At 48.4% G+C, this 19,924-nt stretch overlaps 1 protein-coding gene across 1 annotated transcript in view; it reads right to left on the bottom strand.

Moving 5' to 3' along the window:
- LOC139180340 (anthrax toxin receptor-like) overlaps nt 1–15,529 on the bottom strand; it is a 37,492-nt gene extending 21,963 nt beyond the window's left edge. The window contains exons 1-10 of the mRNA XM_070781813.1: nt 15,095–15,529; nt 12,982–13,053; nt 10,465–10,536; nt 7,966–8,047; nt 7,841–7,874; nt 6,879–6,958; nt 6,734–6,802; nt 6,331–6,408; nt 6,175–6,235; nt 112–207 (exon numbers count right to left, since the gene is read on the bottom strand). Of these exons, the coding sequence (XP_070637914.1) occupies nt 112–207; nt 6,175–6,235; nt 6,331–6,408; nt 6,734–6,802; nt 6,879–6,958; nt 7,841–7,874; nt 7,966–8,047; nt 10,465–10,536; nt 12,982–13,053; nt 15,095–15,297 (847 nt within the window). The 5' untranslated portion in view covers nt 15,298–15,529. The remainder of the gene's footprint in view (nt 1–111; nt 208–6,174; nt 6,236–6,330; nt 6,409–6,733; nt 6,803–6,878; nt 6,959–7,840; nt 7,875–7,965; nt 8,048–10,464; nt 10,537–12,981; nt 13,054–15,094) is intronic.
- Between the last annotated feature and the right edge of the window lie 4,395 nt (nt 15,530–19,924).

A 19,924-nucleotide genomic window follows, 5' to 3' on the forward strand; every position in this document is an offset into this window, starting at 1 on the left:
AAAGTGTCTACAGTGAGAGGCCAGTAAGAACTTTGAAGGCTTTGTTGGGTGAAGGGAATGCAGTGTGTTGTGGCATATTTCTTACTTGGAGGTATCAAGGGATTTACTTACCAAAGACTTTGCCGGAGCCCAGCTGATATCTGCAAACAATTTCATCCTTCCTTTTTTCATCTAGGCCAGATGCAAAAAATGTCACATCATAGGCTACTGCAAAAGTAACATCCAAAGGTCTGTGTTAGAAGGGCCTCAGTGCTGTCTTCCCTCTGATCTCACAGTTACAGAATTTTACCCAAAACTGAACTCCCAAGTGACTTCTATGAGGAAGCAGACAGAATTTCACCCAAAACTGAACTCTCAAGTGACTTCTATGAGGAAGCAGCTCTGTCTGAACCAAACTCTGGTTACCTCTTGTGCAAGATCCTCACTGAGTGTCCACTCTGAGGCTACTGGGCTGGGCTTTGAGACCTTGGGGTGCTGCTACAAACCTGAATGAACAGTAGAGCTAAAAGACACCCAGTCTCATACCCTCCACAGGGGTAAATCAAGACCCGGAAAAGCCACGCTCTTCCCTAAGTGGTATAGGCAGTGCTTGCCACTGAAAATCACAGAGGAACCAAGACAACACAGGCTGAAGACAGTCCTGACCCTCGTCTGAGCTCGGCACACAAGCCCGGTGCCTGTGGGACTTTCTGACACTTGAGAATCTGTTCCTCCCTGTGTTTCTCTGTGTCTATGGCAGGCTAGACACCCCAGGAGCAAAACCAGGACCTGGGTGAGGCATGCAATGAGGCAAGGACCCTGCACAGGAGACTCCCCATGGAGGGGGGAATCCTGTCTTAGCTGTGGTTCTGAAGTCTGCAGTGACTATTCTTCCCCTCCTTCTTCCTGCCCCTTCACCTGCCTCACACAATGCCCTACCCCCACCACAGAGAGTCACCAAGCATTTCCTTTAGCCAGGGTGGTAGACACTGATATGCAGTTCTGGGCCATAGCCCCTCGCCAGACTACTGGGTCCCCAGGGGTGCTTCCTGGCAACTGAAACAAATACCGGGGGATCCAGAGAGGGCAAGTCATAGGCCTGCCCCTGGGGAGCTGGCCAGGGTAAATGCAGGCCATCCTACTGAAAGCCCACGGTCTTTAGCCTCCACCCCTGCAGCCTGGCCAAGCTTGGCTAGTTCCAGTTGCATATTTTTGATTTACCCAAGGTCAGTTAACTTGGGAAGCATTCCTCAGAAATGCCAGCACAGCCCTAGACCTGGCAGTCCTGATTTTTCCAGCTTTAGGTGTTCCCGCGGCCCCCATCATATCAAGGTGGGGTTTGCAAATTCTCTTTTGAAGTAAATAGATTCTTGGCCAGTTGGCTGACACTAGCCTGCTAACATGTTATGACAGACTTTTTTAAGCAGAAACCCCCATAAGGGATCTAGCAGTCCCAGCCTTATGGTGAAGATTGAGCCCAGCCTCTTCCTCCATTGGAAGATGAGGGAGGGCAGCAGCAGAGGTCAGGGCTGGCTGGTAGCCCAGGGCACAGGCCACACTGGCTTTTGCCCTCTGCCTGGCGCCTTCCTTCCGCCTTGGGTCTCCTGCTGCCTCCAGCCCAGCTCGGGTGCTGCTTCACCTTCGCAGTGGAGCCCTCTGCCCCAGGCACTACGGCTTCCAAAGGAGGGCTTATGAACTCTGGCAAGTCTCCAAAGTGGAAGGCAGGGTGATGGTTTTAGTATTTCGGCAAAAGAGACTTAAAGGTAAAGGCCTTTTGCTTTATCAAGAAAGCTGCTCCTTTTGTTTCCTAAACCCCTACCTCAGCACCCCAATCCCTCCAACAGTATCAACCACAGGACGAAAATGAAGTGACAAGGAGGTCTAAGATCAGCTTCCAGGGCTGCATTTGCTGCATTTCCACATGCAGTCCACTGCCCACCAGCTCTCATGTGGCAGAAGGACTGACTGGCTCTCGAAGGGAGACCAATCCTTTCTGGAATGCAGAGCTTTCTCTCTGAAAGAAAATACATATACCAGGCCACCCGGGGGCTCCAATGAGAGGAGCTGGGAAGGCAGGCCTCTCCCTGAGAAGGCTGATGGAGATGAGCAGATGCCCAGGAAGAGGGCATCTGACTTGCTTGAGACGGACTAGGGTACACAGATGGACGTGACCTGCCCTGGGGAGGGCAGGTCTTGGAGCACCACATGCTACTTGGCACAGCCACTTTGAGAGAAACTTAACACGACGAAATGTGACCTGGCTTTCCCTTATGGCAGCAGGTCAACTTCTGGTCCTTTTCCAAGCTCACAGAGAGGTAATTACCAAGATGGTCCTATAGTATAACTTCTGCTGCTGCTAAGTCGCTTCAGTCGTGTCTGACTCTGTGCGACCCCATAGACGGCAGCCCAACCAGGCTCCCCTGTCCCTGGGATTTTCCAGGCAAGAACACTGGAGTGGGGTGCCATTGCCTTCTCCAATGCATGAAGGTGAAAAGTGAAAGTGAAGTCGCTTAGTCGTGTCCGACCCGTAGCAACCCCATGGACTGCAGCCTACCAGGCTCCTCTGTCCATGGGATTCTCCAGGCAAGAGTACTGGAGTGGGGTGCCATCGCCTTCTCTGAGTGTAACTTCTAGTATCTACCAATTAGGAACAATCTGAATACTGACCAAGGGAGAGTAATGAAATAAACTGGTCCATCCATAAAATGAAATACTGTGTAGAAAGTTGGAAAACACTATGTACTACAAGATGCCATGAATGTAAAAATATCCTTGTAAAGTATAGTTAGGTAGGAATTTACATACAAAAGGGCTTCCCTAGTGGCTCAGTTGGTAAAGAATCGACCTTGTAATGCTGGAGACCTGTGTTAGATCCCTGGCTTGGGAAGAGCCCCTGGAGAAGGGAATGGCTACCTACTCCAGTATTCTTACCTGGAGAATTCCTTGGCCAGAGGAGCCTGGTGGGTACAATCCATGGGGTTGCAAAGAGTTGGACACAACTGAGCCACCAACACTTTCACATAAAAGATGAATTCTTTGTGGTTAATTCTGGAGACAGTGAGATGGGACAAGGGGGGACCTTATCCTGGAGGAGGGGCAGCCTCTGCCCAGGCTGGCTGCAGGAGTGTCCATCGGCGCTGTGTGCCCATCCTTCAGGCCTCAGGTCCTCCTGCCCCACAGAGCCTGCCCCCACCCAGAGTGTCTCTGGCCATGATGCAGAGCTGGACCCCAGAGGGAAGCCCTGCTCTGCACTGGCTCCTACTGTGGCCTTGAGTATTCTTGAGGACACCCAGTCTTGTCTGCTCACATACAGGAAAAAGAGTAACCAGGTGCTGCCTCCAGCACCCCTTCCCGGGGTCAAGGTCTGAGGAAACCCAGAAACACACAGGAGGGATGAGTCCTCAAACCATGGTGCCCAGTGCCCCAGAACAGAGCCCACGCTCATCCCTTGAGAGTCACTGGGGAGAGTTCTAAAGTGCAAATTAGACTGTAGAGGAAGAAATCAGGGAGTAGCAGCCTCTGGGGGGTGGGGGCAGGCATTGCCTGGGAAGGGAGCTGAGGGGACACTCTAGGTGCAAATGTAATGCTCTGAGTCTTCATGGGCTTTGCTGCTGTGTGCATTTGTCACAATTCATCAAATGATACACTTAGTTCTGCTGCATTTCAAAAAGAGAAATCTTAATAAAATTGTTTCCCAATTAAAGATATGTGGTGTAGTAGTCTGATGATTGTAATTTATTTTGAAATGCATCAAAAAATAAGATGGACTGATAAAAAGAGACATAGAAAGAGAGCTAGACAGATTAATATGAAAGGGAATACAGTTAGATATTAATTGCAAATTCAGGTGGTAGAGATTGGATTGCCCACTAAATAATTGTTTCTACTTTGCTGGGGGTTTGAAATGATCCATAATAAAATCTGAAGCAAAAGAATTTACTGAATGATAAAAATAAAGATGTGGACATAGCCAAGCAGAAGTCATGCTTCATACCGGGTGAGAAGCCTCTAATGAGAGGAGAGATCAAGGGCTGTGGGAAACCAGGGGAGCCAGATGCCGAGGAAAGCCTTTGGATTAAGGTGCTCTGAGAGTGAAGTCTCAAAACCTGGGTCGTCTGGATCCTGTAAAATTAAACGAGGTTTTCCAGAAAGCCCAGGCCCCTACCTACCAGCCTCTGCAGCAGGTGAACTTAGAGCAGAGGCTGGTCCTTGGAGGGTCTGGTTATCCAGCTTGGGGGCCTCAGTCCCACAGTTATGTGGGTTAGGGAAGTGGCCTTCTCAGCGCCTAATGCCCTGTGCAGAGGATGAGCTGGAGCACAGGCCTGGAGGCAGGGAGGCCAGCAGAGGCCTCTGCTTAGACCTGGAGGGAGCCTGAGAGGCTGAAGAAGTGACATGTCTCATGCTCACCCCTCCAGGCTTCCTCACACCCAGCCCACTGACTTCTTCAGAGTGACAGATTCTACTTTATTTAGGCTCCAGGTTCCTGCCTTGAGCTTTCTATCTCAGTGACAGTCATGCTGTGTGGCAGCTTTTGTAAAGATGGCAGCAGTTGTAAAGGTTAAGGCAGCACCGCTGGGCCCCACTGGCAGAGGGTGTGCAGCAAGCACCTGTCACCCCAGCTAGACCACCACCGGGCATGAGTGACAACAGGCATCCTCCCGTGAGGTCTGCAAGCCCGTGTGTGTCTTGGGGACATAATCAGAGAATGGAAGCTCTCAGGTTGCTTGCAAGCTGGGATGTGCAAGGAAAGCCCCTGCACGTGTGTGGGGTCTCCTTCCATGGCCACACCTTGCACAGGTCACAGGGCCAGAGACAGGAGGGGTCAGAGAGCTTCCACCCACTGAGGGCTCAGCTGGAGATGCTCTCACCCTGGGTGTTCTTTAACCACTTCCCTCCCCAACCTGAGCTCAGCAGAGAGGTAGGGGAAGAACCAGGGGTCAGTGATGGAAGTCTTAGTACCAGCTCCTATTGGTGAGAACCCCCAGCTTCCAGATCCTGTGCACTCTATTGCTTCTATGTCCCACTGCAGATCTGATAGTGGGTGGTGGGTGTTATTTCAACTTCTTGGAGATGAGATTGGAGCTGGGAGATACTCAATAATTTGTCCCGGTTTTGTACCCATGAACAGCAGAGCTCAGATAGGATAACTGCTCTGTCTGACCACAGCCTTCTGCGCTGTCGTCTTGCAGTTCAGAGCGCCACAGCCAGGACCGGCTTCCTGTGTCTGTATCCAGCTGCATCCAGCTTGGTGCTGTCACCAGTGGGAGCTTGTGCTTATCACCCACCTCAACTCTACAAATCCCAGTGATATGGATGCACAAACTGGCATGCACACAGCTCATTCAGAGAGAGGGCTTCTGATAGAAACACAACTGCACAGGATCATTCCCACACTGGTGGAGAGACCCTCTCGGGGCAGACATGGCTTCCCTGGATGCCTTTGTTAGGCTCTGTTACTAGCATGACACTGACCATGAGCTATGTCCAATTCGTTACCCACTGAAATAATCACGTTTTTCTTCTCCATTTTTTCTGATGAGGAAAATCGCATTAATATTTTATATATTGAATCAGGCTTGCATTTCATGTGTGAGCCCTAGTTAATCTTGATGTATTATGTTTTTATGGGTAGTTTGAATTCATGTGATAAGTATTGTTGAGAGTTTTAAGCATCAATGTATATTTAATTTTTTAAAGAAATTTTTGGTTTTATATTTTAAAAACTAAATTTATTTATGGTCACCTTTTTGCAATATAAGTCTGTACCATTATGTGGTATACTTCAAAACCATACAGAACTATATGTCAATAACCTCTCAATCAATCTGTGAGATAAAAGTAATCCCACACATCCACACAGAACACCTGGCATACACGTGTCACACAGTCACACGTGTGTGTATCAATGCACACTTCCATGCTGGACAGATTTCCATACAGTCGTGTCATATACACATACACATCACACACTCACACGATACTCACATGCACACCACACACACATACCATACACAATCCACTCAGACCACATAGACACCACACACACAATCAAGCCATGTACAGAAACACACTAATACACATATGCCACAATCAGAACACCCATACCACTTGAATGCATCACACACACACACACACACACACACACACACACACACACACAAGCACTTCTGTCTAGATCTGTGACTTGGCTCTTACCTCCTAAACAGACAAAGTGTGTGTCCCCAGCCATGGCTTCCATACATGAATTTTTCACGAGCTGGAACAGAGGGGTGGCAGGGTCAGGGAGACTGATAGCAGGGACATGGGGAAAAGGCAGCCCACCTCCCCTTCTCATGTTTAGCCCACACTCACCGACGTAACAAATGTTTCTGCAGAATTGAATTCCTCTGTCCCATACATTTGGTCCTTTCTTTCTACAATATCATTCAACTACAAGAGAGAGGAGATGGTTGTCACACAGCCAGGAGTTGAGAACACAGCAGTCTCATCTCAGGACATAGAGTCTTGCCTCCTGCCATGTTGGACTCCAAGAGCCACACCCTGGCATCTGTCAGCAGCCCACCCTCAGAGAGTGGAAGCTCCACCCGCAGCTCTGGTGTGTAGGTTTACACACCACTTGCTGTTCATCTGACTACCTGATGAACATTTGGGCTGAGGTCGAGGGCCATTGTCTGGGTGACCCTGGGACAGCTGCCTTTGAAAGCTTTCCCCAGCTGGGCTCACACGTGGCACTTGGTTATCTGCTCTGAATTACCTGATCTCTCTCATAGTCCTTTACACCCACGCAGTAAACCTTGGCCCCCATATCCCGAGCCTGTTGAGCCTAAGAGAAAAGAAGTTTTGAGTGGAAACACCCAAACACATGGAGCACAAAGCTGATAATGGTGGACAGCGCTCACTTCCTTCTTTGTGTCCTGTAACGTCCTTGGTAGCAGTGGCCCCGCAGTCAGGGTGATAATCAGGCTGGAAGTATTCCTGTCTAGAGAGGAAGCAAGGGATGGCCTGGTGAGCAAGGAACCTGAAGTGACCTGCCTCAGGCTGCCAGGCCTGCAGCTCTGCTCCTGTGCCTCCTCCTCCTGGGGAGGGGCCACCCTGACCCCAGAACTGCCACCAGAGTGCCTGGAGGGACAGAGGACTTAGCCTAGGACTTACTTGACAGGTGAGGAGCCTGAGCCTGGCTCAGAGTGCTTCCTAGTGACCCTCACTAGGGGCGCGTGGACAGCCTTTATCCTGAATGGCAACTGCAGCTACTTCGCTGGCAAGGACAAGCCTCTCAGCTGAGCTCAGGGAGGAGCAGCCAGACTGACCGACACAGGCTTGGGCAGCGGCCCCGCCCAGCTCCCTGCCTTCCCAGCAGCCTGCGCTTCCTTCCTGATGAGGCCGCAGCCCTACAGTCTACATGCTGGTGGTTCTGGGCTGAGCACAGCCTTTCCCGCTGTTGGAAACACAGTCACAGGATGAGAGTCAACCACAGGGGAGAGGCTGAAGGGGCAGAGCCAGGGCCGTGGTGGACAGAGTGTGGGCAGGCAGGGGCACCAAGGCCTCTGCTCCCTAAACTGAACTCTGCTCACTGTCCCTGGAATTTCTCTTCTTTTTCATGCAACCCAAGTGTAGGTCAAGCACTTGATATCTAGTAAGAACCAGGAATTTAATGCATGACCCCATGTGGTTCTCAGGAACATCCCTGGGGGAGCTTTTCATCCTCACTGTGGGGAGGAGGAACCTGCAGCACAGAGAGGGCAAGGAGCTCGCTCCTAGAGTCAGCGCTAGTAGCTGGCCAAGGAGGGTGTGCACCAGCCCTCGCTGAGGCCCGGGCCTGGCTCTGTCCCACCTGAGCACAGTGACGTCAGCGGCAGCTTACCTCCTGAGGTAGCTTGTTGAATCTGTTTATTTGCCTGCAACAAATTGAAAGAATGTTGGCTGATGAACCAATAATACTCTTAAGAACTTGACAAAGAGGAATAAGTTTTCAGAGTTGTCTTGTACCTCTTTCAGTCCTTCCTGCATGTTTGTGGCTCCTGTAGGCACTATGTCCTGAAGTCTTTTAAGACCATCACGTATTTTTGTTCTAAAAACGTATCGGAAAAGAGGGTAGAGGGGGAACGAGAGTTAAGGGCTGTAAAACAGCCCCAGCTGTCTTGCACCAGTCCTGCCTGGACCAGAGAGGATAGACATGGTCCTGTCCTGACCCTTCTGCCCATGTCTTTGATGCTGACAGGACTAACCCTAATCCTTCTTTGTCCCCTACTCAGTGAGTGTGGATGCTGCGGCTTTGCTGGCCCCGTGAATGGCTGCCTTTCAGCATGCTCATCGCTGTCTCAGGCATTCAAACCTCGGAGACTCAGCAAGGACCCAGCTTTGACTATCCATGGTGAGGGGGACACCTACGGATCTGGCACCCCCACCATGACTGGCCGTACTGCTGGCACCTAAGGGGTCCCCAGTAAGGTCATTCCAACAGGGAAGGCTGAGTTTGGAGAAGTCACTTTGCTGATGCTCCTGCCCTGTCCCCTCCTCCCCTGCTGCAGTCCCCTGTAGTGGACTGGGTCCCTCCAAGCCACTTCCCTCACTTGATCGATGCTAAGGGAAATCGTCAAGCTGCTGCAAAAATGCAGCAGCTTGACGATTTCCCTTAGCATCGATCAAGCACAGCTTCATGTGCTCCTGAAGAAATAGACCATAAATGGGGAAGAGGCCTGAGGAGTGTCCATGAGGGCTGAAGAGCAGGGACCCCAGGCTGCCACAGGGATCTCTGTTGGCTTTTGTTAATGCAGGTTACAGGGGATGGGACTGGGACATGCCAGGGGGTGGGGCTTAGGTTCAGGCTTGTCCTGTGTGATGGGCTGACCTGTCACAGCAAGTCTTAGAGAACGTGGCACCTGAAAGCTGGCTCTTGCCTCAAGCAGAAGTGATTCTGCCATGAGCTGAAATCTGAGAGCCCCTGGTCCTGCCCTGCCTGACCTAGCATGGGAACAGAGGAGGCCTGTGACCAGGGCCACTGGAGGCCAAACCAGGCCCTGCCCACCCCGCTCTTCCTGTCACTTTTGGGAGGATTTCTGTTTCACTGACAACACCTGCAAATATGCTGGAACTCTTATCCACCAGCCTTTTTCTTAGACTGCCCTCCCTGCCACCTGCTCAGTCTCGACTCCCAGCTCCATGCATGAAGAGAACACTAGCCTGCTTATGTCCCCATGAAGCCCTTAACTTCTTAAAACTCCATCACCCTTTTCCCGTCCCCTCATCCCACTCCTCTTCTGACACTTTCCCTTGAGAAAGACAGCCTCACCTCCACTCTCCAGAGAGGACTGGGAGCCCCTTAGGAGTCGCCCCCACAGGTCGATTGGTTCAGACTCTGAGTCTTCTGCCTAAAGGAGTCAGCGGTCCTCCTCTCCCCCACAGGCAGCTCCTCTACCAGAGGCCCCGTCTCTCTCTCTTCCGCCTGCCTGACAACTCCCCCTCACTTGCTGCTTGCACCTCACACTCACTCAGGTCTCTCTCTCCATAATGCAGACCACAGGGACACACAAAACCACGCTTTCCCCAGCTCACTGAACAGGCAGCCCCAGTCCCTGCTTCTCCTGGGAGCCAGGCCTGGGGAGTGCTGTCTCCATGCACTGGCACCCCCACACTCTCTGGGTTTCAGTCGTTTGCATCATGAGCGTCTTGAGCTCCTGGATGCTCATGAGCTCCCTATCTTCCACCTCTGGCCTTTGGGCACGTGGAGAAGGCAATGGCACCCCACTCCAGTACTCTTGCCTGGAAAATCCCATGGACAGAGGAACCTGGTAGGCTCCAGTCCATGGGGTCACTAAGAGTTGGACACGACTGAGTGACTTCACTTTCACTTTTCACTTTTATGCATTGGAGAAGGAAATGGCAACCCACGGGAGCCTGGTGAGCTGCCATCTATGGGGTCGTACAGAGTTGGACACGACTGAAGCGACTTAGCAGCAGCAGCAGCAGGATGCTGCTGTGTCATGCTGCCCTCCTGACCCCAGCCCAGCCTGGTCTTCAGAACCACACTCATGGGTTCCCTTGTCTCAGCCACCAAGGGGTGAATCCATGGAAGCCCTAGCACTTCATCACGCCCATCCCTGCCGCCTGGTTCTTCCCGCATGGCCCAGAGCAGAGACTGACACATGGAGCAGGAGCCAGCACAGGCCAGTGTTCACAAAGGGCCCGCATCTGCTCCTCCAGGTCCCAGGAGTCCTCACAGTGAGCCAGTTCTAAGAAACGAGAAGAGGGCTGGGTGGATAGGACAGGAGGTGGAGATATCTAGCAGCATGGGGTCTACCAATGCCAGCCCAGCCAGAGGTCAGTGGGAGGGAGCCAGGGCTGGGGGTCAGAGTGGACACTGACAGTCCAGGATGGCCTAGTCTGCACCTTATGGCTCCTTATGATGTCTCAGGGAACCCTCAGTTCCCTGGTTTTTCCTGTGACCCTCCCACCATGGCTGCCTTGGGGGATTAAAACAGCACTTGCCTGTCTGAGGTGAGCTTCATGACGATGCGGCCCTGTGTGGAGTAGGTGATGAAGGACATCCGCAGGTCAGGGCTGGAGAAGAAGTACGCAAATGAAGCCAGTGAGGAGCCAGGAAGGGGGTGCCTGCCAGTTTCTCTATTCCCATTCCAACTCTTTTGCTTTGGGGTTATTTCCTGAAGCCCAGAGGTTCCTATAACTTAGTGAAGGGTTCTGAGGCCTGTGGAGACGTGGGACCCTCTTGCTCCATCCCTATACTCCCAGCCCCACTCCAAGTCTCCCTCTGTCTCTCTCTCTCTGTCTCTCCCTCACACAGGCACGCACATGAGATGTGCACAGAAGGGCCCCGCCCACGTCCGCACGGCTCTCTCAGCCTCTTATCTGCTCCAATATGCTTTGTAACATCACTCCTTTTCCCTCCTTGCCCCCTTCCCCGTGTTCTGTTCATATCAAAGAAATTCAGTTCAGTTCAGTTCAATTCAGTTCAGTCGCTCAGGCATGTCCGACTCTTTGCCATCCCATGAATTGCAGCACGCCAGGCCTCTCTGTCCATCACCAACTCCCGGAGTTCACTCAGACTCACGTCCATCGAGTCAGTGATGCCATCCAGCCATCTCATCCTCTGTCGTCCCCTTCTCTTCCTGCCCCCAATCCCTCCCAGCATCAGAGTCTTTTCCAATGAGTCAACTCTTCCCATGAGGTGGCCAAAGTATTGGAGTTTCAGCTTCAACATCAGTCCTTTCGATGAACACTCAAGACTGATTTCCTTTAGGATGGACTGATTGGATCTCCTTGCAGTCCAAGGGATTCTCAATAGTCTTCTCCAACACCACAGTTCAAAAGCATCAATTCTTTGGCGCTCAACTTTCTTTATAGTTCAACTCTCACATCCATACATGACCACTGGAAAAACCATAGCCTTAACTAGACGGACCTTTGTTGGCAAAGTAATGTCTCTGCTTTTGAATATGCTATCTAGGTTGGTCATAACTTTCCTTCCAAGGAGCAAGTGTCTTTTAATTTCATGGCTGCAATCACCATCTGCAGTGATTTTGGAGCCCAGAAAAGTAAAGTCAGCCACAGTTTCCACCATTTCCCCATCTATTTCCCATGAAATGATGGGACTGGATGCCATGATCTTCATTTTCTGAATGTTGAGTTTTAAGCCAACTTTTTCACTCTCCTCTTTCACTTTCATCAAGAGGCTGTTTAGTTCCTCTTCACTTTCTGCCATAAGGGTGGTGTCATCTGCATATCTGAGGTTATTGATATTTCTCCCAGCAATCTTGATTCCAGCTTGTGCTTCCTCCAGCCCAGCATTTCTCCTGATGTACTCTGCATATAAGTTAAATAAGCAGGGTGACAATATACAGCCTTAACATACTCCTTTTCCTATTTGGAACAGTCTGTTGTTCCATGTCCAGTTCTAACTGTTGCTTCCTGACCTGCATACAAATTTCTCAGGAGGCAGGTCAGGTGGTCTGGTATTCCCATCTCTTTCAGAATTTTCCATAGTTTATTGTAATCCACACAGTCAAAGGCTTTGGCATAGTCAATAAGGCAGAAATAGATGTTTTTCTGGAACTCTCTTGCTTTTTCTATGATCCAGCAGATGTTGGCAATTTGATATCTGGTTCCTCTGCCTTCTCAAAGAAATTACTCTACCTCGTTTCAGCCTTCCACACGTCTCTCCCTTCTCTCTCCTTCCACTGCCTTGTGGTCCATTGACCACATTATTTTTATTTTAGTTGCTACCATAGGTCCCTAGCTATGCTCCTTGCTGCTCTTGGTTTTTGTTACAAATCATTTTAACCACAGTTAGCAGACTTTGGTACCTGGAGAACGTCATGCATCATATTAGACACTTGCTCAAAAATCAGCTTGTAGCTCCCAAATGCTCAGAGCAGGAATTTTAAGCCCCTTGGCTTGGCATTATGAGCCTTAAAGGTTTTGGTCCCATGCTGTCCTGTCCCAGTCACCTTTCAACCCTCCCCATACTTAACTGTACTCTCTAGTCAAACAGATCACTCATTCGACAAGAAATCTGCTATTTGTTTACATGACCCTGTCTTTCCCCATTCTTCAAATCTAGTCCAAAAATTCAGATCCCCTAGGAAGTCACACTTGACTTTCAAAAAAGAAGAATACTTGCTTTTTCCTTAAACTTGAAAGTAATTCCTTTGCACTTTAGTTTTAAACCTTGGCACGATTTAACTCTGTGTTTGGTTACTGGTTTGCCTGTTTCTTAATCTGTGAGGTCCTCAGGGCAGACTGTGTCCCTTACAATGTGGCCTGACTCACAGACAGGAGCCAAGAAACCTGTTAAGACCTGATAGAACCAGAGTGCTGTGTCCTTTCTGCTTCAGAACACCCCCACTCCAGGCTCTGTGCTCCTGAGCAAAGGGACGTCTACAACCACCAACTCTAGAGAGCTATGTGCCCAGCCCGGAAGAGGAAGACCCACGACCACCAACTCTAGAGAGCTGTGTAGCCAGCCCGGAAGAGGAACCCCAGCCATACTTTGTGTACTTCGTCGTTATCTCATCCACTAGTTGGCAAATGTCCTCCCAAATATCTTTTGCCTTCTGTGACCTGAAAACAAAGAAGACCTGAGTCAGAGACATGAGGAGCATCCATCCAGTGGGTGCAGTTTCTGCCTCCCCAGATTCCAGGAGAAACTTGAGCAAATCCTTCCCATCCCAGGCAGTGCAAGGCTGCCACACTCCCTCAGCGACCTCAGTGGGTCACCCTAGTGGTGACTTTCATCACTGTGAGTGCTGGGGAGGGTGACCAACCAGACCCATGGGCAGGGGGGTGAGGAACTTCGGGTGGCAAACCAGGAGGGTTGATCATTGTACTTAAGGCTTCAAGACAAGGGAATAAGGAAAGATGCATCGAAAAATTCTGCTGTGTTGGCTCTCCTGTCCCTCACTTATGGGCCTCCAACAGGCACCAGGGCCTCAGGCCAAGGAGGGTGTTATAACATTTTATTTCCATTTTCTTCTCATCAGCTTTAAAGCTGAGCCACTCTGGACACCGAAGGCCTTTTCTGGGACCACTGTCTGGGGAGGGGCTGAACATGGCCTGGGACACTGCTGTCCTGGCATCATGATACTCCACCAGCAGGGAAAGCTTCAGGCCCTTCCTGGTTCTTCCTTCGGTTGCTCCCTTTGTCTTTAACTTTAGTGCCAGGGTGGAGACTGAGGACGCTTAAGACAGTGGGGCCTGAGGAATGTGCTGTGCTTTCAGATAAGCCTGGCGTATTCCACTGTAGCCATACTCTAGACTTACGTCTCCCTGACCCTCTGCTCCTTTTCCCGTTTGTAGAATCCAGGATTCAGTCCTGTTACTCTCACCAGCCTCTGGGCTACTTTATCCAATGTCTAGGCACCTGCCCTCTTTCCAGTCGATTATAAATGCAAATACATTCCCTACTCTGCCTCCATATGTTTTAAAGATAGCAGATGTGCCTTAAAGGAATTTGGGGACTGTAAAGTGCTTCAGTGATATTGAGAGTCATATCACTATTACTACCGAGTGAATAAAATTTATCCTCAGCCCTGGGCTTCCTTGGTAGCTCAGATGGTAAAGAATCTGCCTGCAATGCAGGAGATCTAAGTTCAATCCCTGGATCAGGAAGATCCCCTGAAGAAGGGAATGGCAATTCACTCTATTATTCTTGCCTGGAGAATTCCATGGGCAGAGAAGCCTGGCGAACTACAGTCTATGGAGTCGCAAAGAGTTGAACACGACTGAGTGATGAACACACACACATCATCATCAGTCCCACAGAGGTGTTGAAAATGGAACCAAGGCAACCTCTCCAGTCTGAGGCCCTGCCCCTCCCTTTCCTTCCTTGATTGCCAGAGGGGATACCTGTGATGGATTCATTTTGATATTTGGCAAAACTAATACAATTATGTAAAGTTTAAAAATAAAATAAAATTAAATAAATAAATAAATAAAAGTCACAGGCCAGGACACTAACCTGTGTTGGTTGAAAGTCAGAAAAAACTAAATAAATAAATAAATAAATAAAACAAAGAGGAAACCCCCCCCCCCAAAAAAAAAATAAGAGGCCCAGGTTTCCCAAGGCCATAGGCAGACAGACCAAACTGTTCAGAAAGCGAACACAAGCATTCACGTGGGTGTCCAAGTTGTCAAAGAAAGCAGCAAGACATTTAGAACCTGCAAATCAAAGGACTTGTAAGCAGTGACACCATGAGAATGTTTAACAGATGACATGTCAATCTCTCTGGAGGCAGTAGAAATAGAAGTCACTGGGGTAAATTAAAAAACTGAAACCAAACAAACCCAGAAATCACAGTGAGCTTCTCCCAAGTACTGAGAAGACAGCACTTGGCAATCAGCTGCCCCTCCAGCTGATTAAGGGACACGCAGGTCACAGATCCAGGTCAAGCTGATGGAGAGACTGACAGCCACCCAGAAACCCTGTGGTGTTTTGTTTACTTTCCAAAATATAAATGTCCCAGGGGACAAAGGCCCAGGGCACTCCTAACTCAGGAACAAGGAGGACACAGAGGTCTGTTCCTTGGGTCTAATCAAACATGAAGTGGTCCTGCAGACAGAGGTTCCCTGAAGAGCACCGGGGCCAGGCAGGAGAGCCACTCACGCGTCCACTATGAAGTACAGGTCAAAGGCACCCTCGCAGGATTTCAGCTTCTCCCAGGTGCTTCCGTGATGTCTGGAGCCCGGGTGGAAGCTTCTCGAGTTTGGGGGGTGGTGCAGGGATCTCCCTCGGCTAAGCGGTAGAGGCTGCAGCCCGAGCATCAGGAAGAGCATGGAGCCCAGCACCCCAGGCCCAGCGTTGCCCATTTCCTTTGGCACCCGCCGTGGTCCCACTGGCCCTGGCCATCAGGCCATCTCAGGCCGTGGCATCTGCTGCCTCCGCTGGTTCCCAGGGACCCCACGCCTCCACCCTTTCACCGAGGTGTGCTGGTGCTGTAGGCCCCCCTGATATCTGCCCGAGTGCAGAAGAGGCAAGAGGCTGGCCCTGGGGGATGGTCCCACTCTCTGCACAATCCTCCTCTGCCCCAAGGAGGCAGGGTTTGCGATTGCTGTCCCTTATGAGGGACAGGATGGTTGGCATGGTGACTTTGTGACCCGTAGGCCTGCTCAGGGTCCTGCCTACTGACATCCCAGTAGGGAGGCATGGTTGGGGAGTAAGAAAAAGCTTTCACTTGTTCTTTATCCCAAACATTCTTGGCCATAATTCCTTCAAAAAGCTTGCCTTTTTGTCAACTAAAAGAAGGCAGCTGAGATGATTTACATAAGAACATCACTGTTGGGTCAAAAATTGGCAGCCTGGAGTGCTGCAGTGGTTACTTGTGTGACCCAGTGGATGGATAGAAGGATCTAGAAGGGAAAGAAGCCCTGCAAGGATGTCAAAGTTCTTTGTGAATGTGGGACATTTTCAGTCATCTTCTGTGTAGCAAATCACCCCAAACTGAGTCACAGAAACGAGAACTATTTTATGATGCTCCTAGGTTCTGTGACCAGAAATCAGGGAAGGTTGAGTGGCAATGGCTTCTCTCTGTTCTATGTGGGCATACACAAGTCTAAATAAAACATGATTAAAAAGCTAAGAATATGAATTTAAAGCTTTTTGGAAATACCTTAACCCATTTACTTTATTCTCTTCATTTTTATGTGCATAAAGGAAGAGTGATATATGTTAAAAATCCTCCCCTAATGAGTCTAGGTCTTTCAACATGCAAAATAAACATTAGAAGTGATCAAAAGCATTTTTGGAGTGGTATTTAAAATAATGGAGTATCCGATATAAATGGTGTTTTGGAATTGAGGAAATCTGGTGTACTTCTCCCTAGAGCCTATTAGATTTTCCTAGCTTCACATTCCTCATGACACTTGATATTGTCATATTTTATATATTTTCCAATCAATGTAGCCTTCCTTTGTGGTCGTCATTTGTATTTCCCTCATTATGATGTGAGTGGTCTTTTTGAGATTTAGTCTCCTGTCTGAAGGAGCTAACAGGTGCCAGAGCCTTTTCCAATTAGTTCTTGAAAGACTATGTGCTTGGTAAGCCCGGAATGTGGACCTACATGTGGGCAGCAGCCTTTTACAGAGAATGTTCATGTGTAGGACCCCATGTCTTAGTACCTAGAGTCGAAAGTCCCAGCCATGATTTTTCTTACAGCCCTGTCCTCATCGGACACCACTTGATGCTTCTGAGAGAGGACGTCGATCAGAAGAGCAACTACATAGGATCCTCCCCACACTGATGCAGGCACCCTCTCAAGGCAGAGATGGCTTCCTGGTCAAGCTTCAGGTCCCAGAGAGACACCGTCCCCATTGAGCACCGAGTGTAATGTTAGTTGTGAGAATGCATTTTGTGCAGCTGCCTTTTGTTAGCCTGCTCCTATTGTGATGCTGAACTTGAACTGTTTCCAACTATTTTCTTCCTTTTTTGAGATAATCATGTTTCCCTTCTCCATTTTGCCAATGTGGTAAATTATATCGATACTGCAAACCTGAATTAGACTTGCATTTATGGGGTGAACCCTAATTAGTCTTGATGTATTGCCCTTTTTGTACTTTATTGGATTTCATTTGCTATGTTACGTTATGTTCAGGGTTTAAAATATATATTTTCTCATTTTAATTTTGAGCTTTTAAAAAAGTAATTACTCTAGCTTCATCCCAGCTCTAGTTATACACTGGGAGATCTAGAAAGGACTGTGAATATAGTATGGCCCAAATTCAGCATAATGATGAGAAATTCAGGCTGAGAGAGGTGAGTGATCAGTTCAAGGTCACTCAGTGCAGTGATGTGTCTGACTTTGTCTCTCTTCAAGGAACATTGGCCAACGCTAACCTTAGATGTCAGTGGCATCCCCTTGGAGGAATCAGGTTTGAAATGACATTAGGAGAGGCTCAGATGCTGACAGTGGCACAGTTTGGATGTCCTTTCAGGATGACAAAGCACAGGAGACCCAAAGACACATATTTGGGTGTCCTGTATTTCCTCAGGAGCTGTTAGAAGTGCAAGGAAGTTAGACAAGAATCTGACTTTTTCATGGAGTAAACACTCAGGAGCAGTTAGAGTTAAGGTAGGAAAGGATGCTTAAACTCTCAGCGTGCCCTCATTTGGAGTTTGGGTCACACGGTTGGTTGGCTGTTCGTCACTGGGGGCTCTGGGAGGGAACGTGGCCAGTGCAGCACAGGCTCTGGGGACACACACTTGAGGTTCAGTCCCGGTTGTGCCACCTCCTTGCAGCGGACATTGGGCAGGATGCTAGTGAGGCAGGATCTGGGCCCTCCTCATCGGTGAAGGATGATGACGACCCTACAGGTAAATGGAGGATGGAAGGAGGTGAAATATGCAAAACACATGTCACAAACGCTTATCAAGATAGTGAGCAGGGCAGGTAGTCGTGAGGCCTCTTACAGGGGGGGCAGGGGGCAGGGCAAGAGGAAGAAGCTGAGTTGAACCTAAATGATGTCCCCATGAGGAAGGAGCAGAGCTGCCCACGCCTCAGGTCCTCCTGGGCTCAGGACACATATTTCTTAATGACAAAAACTCAGAACACTCAGTGGAGTGTGGTCCAGCAAACATCTCACAAACTGAAGAAATGCTTCGAGATGGGTGTGCTAGCTTCAAGAACTTGCTTGTGGAGTTGATCAGGGAAAGGCAGGGATGAATGCAATGCCATCTTTAAAACAATCTTGACAGAGATTGCACTGAAGGCATAAACGGCATTAGGGAGTCTGGACAATTTACCAGTATTGATTAGTCTCATCCATGAATATAAATCATCTTTCCATTTATTTATGCCTTCTGCAGTTTCTGTTATCAATGTCTTATAGTCTTAATATACAGCTCTTTCATCTATCAGTTAAATTTATCTTTAATTGTTTTATTGATACTATTGTATATGGGATTGCTGTCTTCATTTTTTTCAGATCCTTCATTGTTACTCCATAGAAATGCTAGTAATTTTTCTATGATCTTTTTATTCTGCAACTCTACTGAATTTGTTGATCATATCTAATTTATTTTGTGGCGTCTCTAAGGTTTTCTGGCTCAGTGGTAAAGAGTCCGCCGGCAATACAGGAGACCTGGGTTCGATCAACATCCAGGTTGATGTTAATTGGTGAACTGTCATATATGGAGTTTTTTGTTGGGCTATGGTCCTTCCATACATGTGTTGAGAGTTTTTATCAGTAATGGATGTTGAATTCATTTAAATGCATTTTCTGCATCTGCTGACATGGACATATGACTTTCTTCTTTCAATCTATTAATGTGACGTTACATTTATAGTTTGGTGTGTGTTGAACCATCCTTGCACTCTACTTTGTGCTTATTTAGTTCCTTAGGCTGAACTATTTCTTTTTCCTTAAAATAATAATTTACTTTTATAAATGTCATCCTTAGAAAAGTTTTTGAGGCATACCACATGATTTTGTTTATATATTGTCTTTACTTTTTTGTTGTTCAAGATATTTGTCTATTTTTGTTTTGAAAAAGTCTTCTCTGATCCATTGGGTACAGACGTGTGTGGTATGTACTTTTCACGTGTTTGAGGATTTTCCAGCTTTCCTCATGATATTCATTTCTGATTTCATACCACTGTGTTTGGAAAAAACACATGCCATGATTTTGATCTCCTTAAATTTATCAAGAGTTACCTGGAGCCTAAAAAAGGATCTACTTTAGAAACTGACCCATAGGCGCTTAAGAAAATTGTGGAGTCTGCTGCTGTTGGATGAAATATAATGCATTTGGCCTTTAGGTCTGGTTTTCTTCAAATCGGCCGCTTCCTTATCAATTCTCTATCTGGATGATTTTTCCATTGTTTAGAGTGGATGTTAAAATCTCCACCTTTTACTGTATTATTTATTTCTCCTTGCGTGCATGCTGGGTTGCTTCAGTCGTGTCCAGCTCTTTGCGACCCTATGGACTGTAGCCTACCAGGCTCCTCTGTCCATGGGATTCTCCAGGCAAGAATACTGGGGTAGATTGCCATGCCCTCCTCCAGGGGATCCTCCTGACCCAGAGACTGAACCCGCAGCTTCTGCATTGCAGGTGGATACTTTACCACTAAGCCACTGGGAAAGCCCTTATTTCTCCATGTGTTCTGTTAATAACTGCTTTATATACTTAGATGCTCTAATGCTGGGTGCATAAATGTGTGCAATTGCTGTTTTCTTGACAGATTGACTTTCTTTTATCATTATATAATGACCTTTTCCCCTAGAGCATTTTTAGCTTAAAGTCTACGTTCCCTATAAGGTATAGGTATTGATGTTGTCTTCTGCTTACCCTCTGCTGGAGTCTCTTTTCCCATTCCATCACTTAATCCTTGTGTGTCTTTAAGGCTGAAGTGATTCTGTTATGGGCAGCATATTTCTGGACCTGTTTTTTGTTTTTGTCCATTAAGCTATTTTATGTGTTCTTAATTGAATTTACTTTGTT

Source organism: Bos indicus, chromosome 28 (genome assembly GCF_029378745.1).
Source record: "Bos indicus isolate NIAB-ARS_2022 breed Sahiwal x Tharparkar chromosome 28, NIAB-ARS_B.indTharparkar_mat_pri_1.0, whole genome shotgun sequence".
In the NCBI taxonomy this organism is placed as follows: Eukaryota; Metazoa; Chordata; class Mammalia; order Artiodactyla; family Bovidae; genus Bos; species Bos indicus.